Below are 12500 nucleotides of genomic sequence, written 5' to 3'. Positions count from 1 at the left end.
TTGAAATTAGAGGACATTCTGGAACTTCTTTGAATCAGAGAGCACCCAGGGACTCTGTGTCGCTTAGAGAATCTCCATATGCACTCTGACCTTGAAGGGCATTTATGAACTTGGGGTAAAGTGGCACGTCGACGTACGTCCGGGATGCACCTTCCCGGAATGGGTAGCTCTGGCCGTCGGTGTAATCGTCCGTGGGTTGGGACACCGAAGTGATTAGGGATGGAAGAACAGACATAGACTATCTGAGATCCTTCGTCTGTTAAGTATCTGGAAAGCTTTTTTTTTTATTTATTTATTATTTTAATCATATTTTATTGCGTGAAATCATGTAAGAAAGGAGATCCCGTTTTCCTGTTGCAGCAAATCGTTTTGTTATAGGTTGGGGCTATGAAGTATGACGTCACCGAGATGCGGAGGAGGAAAGAAGTACGTCATGGTGTGGGTAATAGTTCAGTGTGACGTCATCAAAAGCAAAAGACAAAAAAATTATCACTTTTTGTGCCTCAGTTTTTTTTTTTTATTGTGCATCTCGTTTGAATTGCTATGTTTCTTTTAGTGTATTTATTTCTTCGTTGTTTTTATGCCTTTTTGTCTATTTTTTTTTTTCGTTACCTCTCATTTTGCAGCACTTTACTTTTCCTTTTTTCTTTCTCTTTCTTTGTCTCTCTTTATGTTTTCTCTCTCATCACTTATTTTGAATTAGATTTCGTCTTTCTATTTTTTATCTCTGCAATTTTAAAATCTCTTAATTTTTCTGTTTCTGCCTCATTTCATTTTTCATTTCTGTTTCTCTTTTCTTTCCTGGTTTTAGTTTTCTGTCTTATTTTTAATCCTTTTCTATCGCGTTAAAATTATATTTATCTGTTTGTACTGTTTTGTCTCGTTCTGTTTTCTCCATTATTACTAACTTTTGTCGTGTTTCTTATTTCTTTTTATTTTACATTTTATTTTTTTATTCCGTTCCTCTCCATTTTCATTTCTTATTTTCTATTCTTGTTTCCAACTTCAGCTTTCCTTTAGGTAATTTCTTTTTTCATTAATCTGATTTTTCTGTAGGTAATTTCTTTTTCATTAATCTGATATTGTTTTCTTACTCATTTTCCACACTTTTGCCATTCGTTCTTATCTTTTTATGGGTTTAAACTTTTTGTTAACTTTGTAAACTGCTCTTTTTTTTACTGCAAAAAAAAAAAAAATGAAGAGATCCAATACCAAGAAAAATGTAATTGTCGATAGAGTGATGAATTTTGTCCGGTTAATATTTTTTAAATTGTGATTATGACTATTATTTTATTATTTTATTACATCCAGACTCGATGCGGCAAAGAGGTTTTCTTTATATTATTTTACTAAGGTGTTTTTGCGTTTCATGCTGTGTAGAAACTGCTTCGGGATTATAGATAGGGACTTGGTACAAATATCTGTCTACACGCCGCAAGTTTCTTGTCACAGCTTTGGGTGAATCTGAGATATATATATATATATATATATATATATATATATATATATATATATATATATATATATATATATATATATATATGTATGTATGTATGTATGTATGTATATATACGTGTGTATATGTATATACACACATATATATATGTATATAGGTATGTGTATATATATATATACATATATATGATGAAACCAAAGTGAAATCTTCTTCAATGGAGGCGTTCTTCTTTCACAGTGTTGGCAAAAATATCACCCTTTCTACTCCTACTTGTCTGTTACATGTACATATAAATCTTCGGAACCAGAATGCAATAACTGACAAGTGCTTGTTTGTTTGCGCGCAGGACCTCACGGAAACATTCCCTAGGCAAGAAGTCATTGAGCGTCTGGTATATCTTGTATATACATTCATTTTTTAAATGATTCCCTGTCATCCTTGGCACTCTTACTCATATTCTGTTCTGTGGGAAACTCCACTTCATTGCAAAAACAGCAATAAGATATCTCCTCCAGTCATTGTCCTATATTTTGGTGCTGGTGATCCTTCAGGATGACGATGCCTCTACAGATATGATAGTGGACACGCCTCTTAGTAGTTCTTATTCCAGCTGTGTATCCACTAATAAGAGGCCGGGAATGGTCTTGACCTCCAGACGAAATCTCTTCTTCCTCTTCACTTTCTGTTGAAGCTCTTTCTGATCCTCAGTGTTGCGCCCGAAACTCTTAACATGTAAATGAGTGGCATTACTGAAAGAAATGCGCAAGGGCTACTGTAGGCCGAGCCAGGGTTTCCTAATCTTCTCGGCCTCCTCCCAGATCTCTTCTGCTGGAAAGAACCACTAGGGTTTGCTTGCTGTATTCTTCTTTGCAGTTCCTCAACCTGACACCCTCTTTTTCAAGATTTTAACTAAGCATAAACTTAGTGGCCTATATCTTCAAATGCTGTTTTAAGCCTTGCTGAGGTTTTCATAGTTTTTCATTGGATTTAAATAGAGCATTTTACGTCACAATATAGTACCAGGCTATTATGGGCAAGCATTTTCTACTTCTGATCTGTTCTTCGCCTCCAGTTTCTAAAACTAATCTGTGTCTATTTCATCTCCTCTTAAAGCTTCTGACCATAAACTTGTCTGCGCAATAAACTACGCTTTTGCACCTGCTGTGTTTGTTCTTTTCTTATTTAAGCACGCACCTGTTAAGTTTCAGCTGAGACCAGATCAGCAAGCTACCTCTCTCTCTCTCTCTCTCTCTCTCTCTCTCTCTCTCTCTCTCTCTCTCTTTTAAGTCTCGTTGGAGTGAGTTTCTCTTTGCTTCCTAAAGAGCTTAATCTTGCATTTCCCCAGGCTACCAAGACAGCACCTGCAGCAAGTCGGTGTTTGGGAGAATACATTACTTCCCCTCTTATATTTGGCTCTCAGCTGGAGTCCCGCTCTGATTATCTGGAGTGATAATAGTACCAAGATCGGGATTTACTCTTTCTTTGGGGACGGGGATGTTTTCAAAGTTTTGAGGTGTATGGTTGTAAACTAAACTGAAGGACTTGGTCACATTCTACCCATGAACTTTTCTTAAGACTTTTAATTTGATGAGTCCGTAATTGCTTCCTTTAGCTCCTGGTTTTCCTCCAATTTATGCGTGGGCCATCCTACTGGTCCTATGAAGGTCTGTTGCTCAAATCTCCACCCAGCTCAGCTGCGTATTGATATTTTGTTTTGCTCTGAATAAGGTTTTATGTAATTAACTTTTTCATAAAGTCTAATACCTGACAGTTTTCATGGTTATTAAAAGTGTAAATTCTACATGATATAATCAACCACTGATCATCTACCTTAAGTCTACCTGTTTAGGGGTTGGGCCTAGGGAAACCACTTGCCACTGGTCTTAAAATTTCCATGGCTTACGACAGTCCAGTCATGCCATGGTTTTTGCACTGTTGTCTGCTAGTCTGTTCTCTGAACTCTTTGTTGCTTTTGATGTGCAAGGGGGATCTGTTCACCCCTAAATCTGATCACTTCCACCACCACTTTGGTCTCACCCTCAGACATACATGTGTGGGGAAGATTCTGCCCTCTCTTAGTTCTTTTCTACTCGTTCTCAGTCTCTCTCTGCAACTCTGCTCAATCTCCAACAATCTTGTCTGACACTTTCAGGGCAGATTTGAATTGCACTGGGCAGCCGAAACTTTGTGAGTTCTGTCTCTGAGAGAAATGCCCTTCTTATGGGTGTAAGAACTACAGATGCCCTAAATGAATCACTTGCAAGTAGAAATTCAGTCTTCACAATGCTTGGGATTTTGAAGTGGATATCAATACGCCATATAAACTAGATCTCGGCCCTGACTAATAGTTAGCAGTTAGTCCTGATTTACTATTGTTAATTCTTATAAAGGATTGATGCTTCTATAGCGAGGGAGCCGCCCCTTCCACCTCTCCTCTTACCAAATCTGAATTCATTTTTTCATCTGTTATCAGACTTACAACCACCTTCAACTCACTTTTCTTCATACTTGAGACATTTCTCTCAAGAAAAGCAAAGCAACCCACTTGAACCACGATTTCATTTCGTTACATCGTGATTGGAAAAACTGAATGAGACGTTTGTCTTTGAATGAATAAAATTAACCTTGGAGAAAATAAACCTTTAAGAAAAAGGAAAGTTAAATCTTTTGTCAAGGGATGACAAGAATTCTAAAGAATTATGACGGGGAAGGAGAAGTAGGAGCAGTCACGAATTCCTTCGGGACATCAGTTGTGTCACAACCCTGGTATGTGACTTCAGTGATCAGCTCAGTTTTAAAATGTTTTGAATTACCTGCGCATCTGGCAATTAACGGGATTCCAAACATTATAAATTTGGGGCCAGCAGAGAATGTTTTTACCTGCTGAGGATCGGCATTGTCTTAAATGTACCTGCGGCGTTATTAAATGCACCCAGGTGTGTCTGCATCTCCTGTCACCGTTGTCAGGCTGATTTTTTCACTTGTGTTGACTCTCATTATTGTTTCAGTTTCTGCTTTTGTTTTCTTTTTGGGGGATTGGGTGGGTTTCTAAAAGGCCTAAGGTTTTTAAATTCATTTCGTTAACATTGGTAAATGAGATAAATCTTGGGATGAAGTTTATCAGGACACAAGAATAACCCACAAGTGTTTAGGTGTTCATCTTTATAGTAATGAGTAACGAAGTACAAGAAGACTCAGAATGTGTTTTGACATTTTTCATTGATCATTATAGGAACAAAGTGCCATTTTGTTCACTCTCAAAGACAGAAAAAGGTTTAGTAGTGGCCACAACTAAGGTTAAATCATGCTGAGAGACATATATCATTCCATGTCCACTGATATGAATGCGACTGACTCTGTTTGTTCTATCAGGGATTTATGTGGTGTTCTTGGCATTTGTTTTGGGAAAGCGAAATAGAGCAGGTTTACATGAGAGGCTGGTATGTGACTTTATTATTGATTGACTGAATCTGGTGTAACCCCTTGGCAATAACGTTTAACAAGAGTCGATTCGAACATGAGCCAATGAGCCCTTGAGATCCTTCTGTTACCCTTCCTGCAATCCTTCAATCCTTCGATAACCACCTTATTCCTCCCTCCCCTTCCTCCCTTTCCTCCTTTTCCTCCTCCTCCACCTCCTCCTCTTCTTCCCTTTTTGCAGCCCTGCCCTCATCAGAGAAACCTTAAAGAAGAAAGTCTATGCTTGGTCCTTTGTAGTAGTAATGTGTAGTAGATAGGGTAGATGTAGAAGTAGTAATGTAGTAATGGGTTGCAGCCCGCCTCCTGAGGAACGCCAGATGGCCTTGGGATCAGGAGGCCTCGACCGCCGCTCTAGGAGAGATGCCAGCTCCCCTCCCGGTCGTCGAAGGCCTGCCATAGGACGGGAGGACATGAGAGGAAGGGAGGAGCTAAGGTACAGAGGGGGCAAGGACCTGAGTCTTCCAGCCATCAGGACCCGGAGCCAGTCAGCGGCACCGACAGACTCCCCTTCTCTCCATGTCTCCAGATCTCGGAGCAAGTCACCACGTCGCCAGCCCGAGCCGGCTAGCCGATCCCTCTCCCCACCTGAAGCAAGGTAATCATCACTCTACACCCTCCTCCCCCTTGACAGGTTGTCAAAGTTAAAAGATGAACTTCTGCAGGTAAACACCAACTGCTATTTCATAGTAGTAGTACTGTATTTTGTAGGTATTGTGTTTTGCATACAGCTCTTCACTAGGCTTCATTCTCCCCCAATTTCCTGTAAAGGCTAGATGATATTTCCATTTAGTAGTTCAGTTCCTCTTTGTAATGTCTGGTTGAAATTTAAAGATTCAATCCGCAATCATTTTTTGAAGCTGCAGTATGACATTTTTCATCTTTGTCTCACTGTAAGAGCACTTTTGACTGGCATCAGAAATCGAGCAACCCAATGCAACCTCCAAGACCAGCTGGTTTCCCATCCACAACACTCCCCCACTGAGTTTTCTTGATGATTTCACTGTAGCACCTGGTGATGGAAATAAAAACACTCACACACATATATATCCTCTGTCGTCCCCAACCTTATCCTGAGAAAAAGAATACCACTCACTACATCCTAAGGACCTCTTGAGCCTTACTGTTCTCCTTCGTCCTCACTTCTCCAGAGACTCCCTGTGTGATCCTTCTCCTACAACGCAGGATCTGCCTTTCTTTCCAGTTTGACTTATTCTTTTTGTTTTTACTTCTTCGTTATCGTTGATATTATTATTATTATTATTATTATTACTGTTGTTGTTGGTTCTGTTGCTATTTCTGCTGATGTGTTTGTTATTGTTTGGTATGTGTCATCAGTGTTGCTGTTATTACTCTCTTCTCCTTTCTTTGAGTCTTATTAACGCTCTCTGATTATTTTGTGTTGTAGTTTGACTATTCATTATTATTATTATTATTGTTATTATTATTATTGTTATTCTTATTCTTATTATTATTATTATTATTATTATTTTCAGTGTTATTATCAGTAATATTATTATTAATATTATTTCCCCCCTCCGTGGTGTCACCGGCATCATTGCATTTCTTGTACTCTATTCTGCCGAGCAGTCATACAAAGAAATCGTCTTTTTAATATTCACTAGTTGAAGTAAGTCGACTGGGTCCATCATCTGGTAAATGCAGCCTCTCCTCTCTCTCTCTCTCTCTCTCTCTCTCTCTTTCTCTCCCTCTCTGTCTCTTGGTTTTTTGGGTGTTTTTACTTCTGTAATAAAAGATACTTCAGGTTTGTGTGTATATAAGGCGCTGAATGTTTCATTTAGTAAGAAACTTAGCATATTATTCAGAGGCCACATCCTTTCAGGTGGACTATGAAAAGGATCATGACTTATTATTTCTTAAGCTTTCAAGGGTGACAGGCAAAGTTAGTGATACCATTTATGTAGTATTATTAATGTGGTGATAGAAGTCATGGGTTTGGGTCAGTGGCAATTTGTTGGGACAGTCGTGGAGAACTGATTACCACCTAAGATGATCATGTAAATCATACTGGATGTCGGTGTGTCTGGGGGTTTTTTCTTACAGTAAATGTTTTCTTGGTTGGTGGGAGGAAATAAAAGCGAGTGTATTTGTTTCTAGGAAGGTTTGGTTCTAATTCTTCATTGTCTTTCACGGGACTGTCAGCTGTTTATATAATATAAGTTTTTTTAATCTTCACGGTCATCCTGTCTTATTCAACCTTGTGTCTGAGTGGACATAGTTGCAAATTTAACAAAATAACGTTGTATCTCACACAGTCTTCTCTTTTAGCCTTTTGTGGAGATCCTTGTTTTGATAACTGAATGAAATTTAGCATGTACATGTATATGTTGCTTACTTGTAATCATTAAGACTGGATCCAATGAAACTGATGCAGTATATGCAACCCAAGAGAGGATTCACTGGAACTGGTACCCGTTTGCACAGTGACACTGGCTTTCAATACCTTAGGCTCTTATCTGTTTATTCTCTCAAATTCAGTCGAGACCAGAGAATCGAAGGTCAGTGAAATCCTCATAAGGCTACGAGTGAATTTCTTTCAGATTTGTTGCAATGGAGTTGAGATTTTAATTCATGTCCTAAAATGACTTCTTTGTATAAGTATGCCCTACCTAGTAAGTGTTTGCAAAGAACTGGTAACATCTGTGTAGCATCAGTCAACTGACTACCTGAAGACTTCATTTTAACAGACGAGGACCTTAATGAACTGTGTTGGACTGAGACGACTATTCCTAAGAGCAAATAATATATATTCTTTAAAAGTCTTCTGTTCTTCTTGTTAACCACTGACCTTCCCATCAGCTATAGTTTATCTGAGCGTGTTCATTCTGATACGCCCCTTCCCCACCACTGGTTTAATGTCCATTTAACCTCCAACTGCTATTGTGGCTTTCTGAATCCCCAGGCGGTACGGGGTGCCCCCAAGAATGCCCCCGAGAAGTGCCACAACCACGCCCACCGGGTCCCCAAAGAAGAGACAGCTTCCTCAGATCCCAGCCTCCTTGCAGCAATCTTCCAGGGACAAGGTCACTCAGGTACGAACTTTGATCGTATTCTTTGTATTTTGTCTAGAGTTATTCTTGAATTCTTTCAAACTTTCTCTTCCCTCTGCCAAGAGGTCTGTTCCAAAGTCATGTCTATACTGTAGTGTGCTATAGCTGTAAGGAAAGCTCTGCCTTGGTAAGGGTATCAGAAAAATCATATGTAACTCATTCATGTCACCTGGCAACTGCCTCATTTAGTGTTGGTCAGTATCTACTTATGTTTTTTCTTTGTGTTAGACATTTGACTGTATTCATCCCTTTATGTATCATTCCAGATATGAATCGTTTGTCACAGCAGGTTTTATATCCATATCCAACCAGGCAGCAAGAATTCTCTCACTTACTTTCCTATACCGTAGATTTGCTTTCACTTTTATTCATTGTTTTGGTTCTCCTTTAAGCATTGTAAACCACATTGGTTATTATTGATGCAAACCTTTGCCCATTAGATATTAATAAAACCATACCATTACTGCATTCCTATTTTCCAGTACAGTATTTTCAGTATTTTAGTTGTTCTCTTCCATATACTTAGGCATATGAGTGTGAAGTGTCTTACAAGGCCTCAGACGCTTGATATAACTCTTCCACAGCATAGACAACAACGAACTTTATCATCCTTATTTTTGGTTCCTGTTCTTCTCTTCTTTGTTGCAACAAGACTTTGACGCTAAAAATTAATCCAACTCATTTCCCGGAAACAAGAAACAAGGAAGTTCCCGCGATGACCTTTGTTTTAATAAAGAAACAACACTTGAAATTATCTAAGCCCAAGTGCAGTCTAGGTGAACCAACTTACGGGATTTAAGAGAACTTTGGAAGTGTTAATTATTTCATTTCAGATATTTTATTGGTAGCGTCAAGAGTTTTTTCTATTGTCTGAGATTAATGATCTAGCTAGTTATTGACTGATTTTGGTAATCTTGAAAGCCAAGTTACAAATTCTTCAAGTTCATAAAAAAGCATCACTTTTTAAACCCTTTTCTAGCAAGTTTATATTCAAATTAACTTTTTCATGTATATACTTGCAGACGTTGGTGGATTATTTATTTCTGTACACTAGACCAAAACTTTCCTCTTTATTACATCATCGGTTGCGCATGAGAGACTTGATGAAACTCAATTTCAGTTCTGTTCTGACAGCACGATGAGGATGTCCACGGGGCCTCTCCACAATAGCCACAATTTTTGGGTATTCTATGATTATGCTAGGCTGATGCTATCCCAAAGGCGATTCGCTGAAGGAAGCCGTAGAACCCAGCTCACATAAACAAGAGATTGGAGAGGTTCATTCGCCCAAGTTGACTACTCCTGAAGCTTGTATCTGTGGAATGGAGCCAGGAGACATATAATGAAAGCTAGTAACTATAGGCTATTGACTTCATCACTTGAGCTGTTAACTAGAGAGCTGACTTGTAACTCGATTACTTAAGTTTAAAACACCGACAATTATAGAATGAACGACTTTGTAACTCTAGCTGATAACTATAGAATGAATTAGTGACTTAGTTACTTCTGCTGGTAATTAAAGAATGAATTGGTGACTCGGGAAATTATAGACTAAATTAGTGACTTTCTTACTTGTACTCGTGTTTGGGAAAGGAATTTAGTGACTCTGACACTTCAGCAGGCAACTTGAGAATGAATTAGTGGATCACTCTCAAACAGTCACGCTAATGATTATACAAAGGACCCGGGACGCATTTACTGCTGTTGGTAATTATAAAAGGATCTTTTGCCCTGATTACTTAAGCTGAGTGCTGACTCAGTTATATAAGCCCCTAACTATAAAATTAACTGGTAATTATAACTACACCTAATAATTACAGAACCGGACAAGTTTCATCTAATGTAACTATTAATAATCGACTGGAGACTCTTTTACAAAAAGCTGAAATCTATAAAGCACACTGAAGTATTTATTTGGGTGTTATTTGACAAAACAGAATCAAGAATCTGATACATAACCGGATAAATATTAACAAAATATAAAATGATTATTACTTGAGCAGGTGACTGGATTCGGCAATATGAAACAAATGTTTAAGCTAGTATCTAAGAGAAAAGTAGCCCCTGACTCGATTAATGACAATAGGAACTAGTGACTCAGTTACGTGTGCTGCCTATTTTAGAGGGGTGAGTGAACCATGAAAGTTAGCTAGTAGCTTTAGAAAAGGTGAACCTGGTACTTTAGCTAATAACTATCGGACGGAACAACGTCTGTTACCTAATCTTGTAACGAGACTTGCAGCTATAGGAATATAGGAGACGACCATTCTACAGTATATGTCGGAAACTATGTAAAGGCGTTAAATTACCATTAATTTCGAATATTTATTAGAGGACTGGCTGTACACAAAATATTACAAGCGGTTTTAATGAAATGAAGGTATTAATAGTTTAGTTTGAAGTCCATTCTTCTACGAAGAGAAGAATAGGAAAATAACGCCTAACGCTTTTAAAAATTGTCAACATAATAAACACGATTAGAACAGGTCACCAATGGAGGGATTTAAATTCCCGTGGCAGAGTATGTGTATATATATGTATGTATGTATATATATATATGTATATTTATGTATATATACATACATACATATATATACAGTATATATATATATATATATATATATATATATATATATATATATATATATATATATAAAGGAAAAACAAGAATCATGAGATAATATACAAAATCTTTATCCACATTAAGTGGTCAGAGTGACAAGCGGAAGTGATTTATTTTTGGCATTTACGAAGGAGAGAGAGAGAGAGAGAGAGAGAGAGGAGAGAGAGAGAGAGAGAGAGAGAGGAAAAAGCCAATCTTACAGTTAATGCAATGCGAAACACTGGTGCGATTCCTTCAAAGTGTATGGCGAATGAGCGGTTATTTAGCCCGGTGATTGAGTTACTTCAGCGTCATGAGCAGGAAAATTGTTGATCAGTGAACACAGTCATTGTCGCTAAAATGAAAGTCGGTGGATTGTTTGACTTAAACGCATTCATCAGTGAACGTAATTAGTTTTGACGAAGTACATTATTTGCGCCAGGCTGCAACAGTGTTCGAAAGCATTACGAACACTTATTTGGACATAAAATCCACTTCATTTATTCACTGTGAGTGATCGTATTAGTCAGTGAGCTTACCACTAATCTCTAAAGATCTGATTATAGTTATGAGTAGTACAGATAAACTACCTTTGCCTTAGTTTTAGTTAGGACAGTGCTGAGTTATCTCTTTGGTCCAAATAACCACTGTGGGAATCTCTGGTAAATTAACTCGGTCATAATTGTACCAATGAAAATAAAAGCAGGTTAACTCCAGCCTTACCTACAACAAGGAAAATGCCTTGAAAATTTGCTTATATGAAGGAAAAATAGTAGACAGCCTAATGAAGTCCTATTTATACCGAATAAAATAAAATAGGGCAGTAAAAATAACAGGCGGATTTATTTAGTCAAACAGAATGGGAGTAAAATACTGTAACAGACTAATAGCTTAGTCTCAGCAAGGAAAATAACAGACAGATTACCCCTGTCGTACGTAAAGCAAGTAAACAGACACAGGAACTCAGTCATACTTATAGGAAGAAAAACAGGGAGAAAAATCATACACAGATTCAACTCTACCTTAAGTATGAGAAGGAAAATAATAGACAAATTAACTCAGTCCCACAAATTAACTCAGTCCCACTCACAGCTAGGAAAATAGCAACCATATGACCGCAATCGGACTTATAGCAAGAAAAATATTCCATTTAGATAGAAAAATAAGAGGCAGTTAAATATTCCAGTCCTAATGGTTTATGACAGGAAAGTAACAAATTAACTCAGCCCCACTTGTAAGGAAGCAAATAACAGACAAACTAACTCAGTCTGGCTTATAGGAAGTAATAAAAGACAAATTGATTCAGTCTTGCCTGTAAGAGGAAAATAGCAGACAAACAAGCTCAGTTTAACTATGGCAAAACGGACAAAATGACAATCTTACTTATAAATAGAAAATAACAGTTACTCTAATTAAATCTTGCTTTTAAAAATGAAAACATCGGCCATATTAACACAGCCTAATAATTAAAAAGAAAGATAACGGACAAATAACTCAAGTTTTGTATACAGCAAGGAGAACGTATAGGAGGGCAAATGACAAATAAGTGGATTACGTCATACTTATAGCCATGAATACTGGGGTCATACTTATAGCCATGAATACTGGGGGTTAGTCAAGTCTTTTAATCACGAAGAGGTGTATTATCCATTAATCAGTTCGGTTACAGGTACAAAATGTACTGGGAGTATTGTTTTTCATCCATATGTAACTTCCGTAATCCAGAATTACTCGAGTCTCATTAATATTCCTAGTTCCCCGTTGGGAGAGTGGGTTCCGTTCTCAGCTAGCAGTTTGCTGGCCGCGAGTTCGAATCTCCGACCGGCCAATGAAGAAGAAGAGGATTTTATTTCTGGTGATAGAAATTCATATCTCGCTATAATGTGGTTCGGAT

At 37.8% G+C, this 12500-nt stretch overlaps 1 protein-coding gene across 1 annotated transcript in view; it reads left to right on the top strand.

The window, feature by feature from the left end:
* Positions 1–12500, top strand: part of LOC136828003 (uncharacterized) — a 244466-nt gene that overhangs the window by 184467 nt on the left and 47499 nt on the right. Inside the window, 2 exon segments of the mRNA XM_067085615.1 lie at positions 5232–5531; positions 7857–7986. Of these exon segments, the coding sequence (XP_066941716.1) occupies positions 5232–5531; positions 7857–7986 (430 nt within the window).

The sequence above is a fragment of the Macrobrachium rosenbergii genome, chromosome 42 (assembly GCF_040412425.1).
Source record: "Macrobrachium rosenbergii isolate ZJJX-2024 chromosome 42, ASM4041242v1, whole genome shotgun sequence".
Taxonomy (NCBI): Eukaryota; Metazoa; Arthropoda; class Malacostraca; order Decapoda; family Palaemonidae; genus Macrobrachium; species Macrobrachium rosenbergii.
This window is presented reverse-complemented; position numbering and strand designations above follow the sequence as displayed.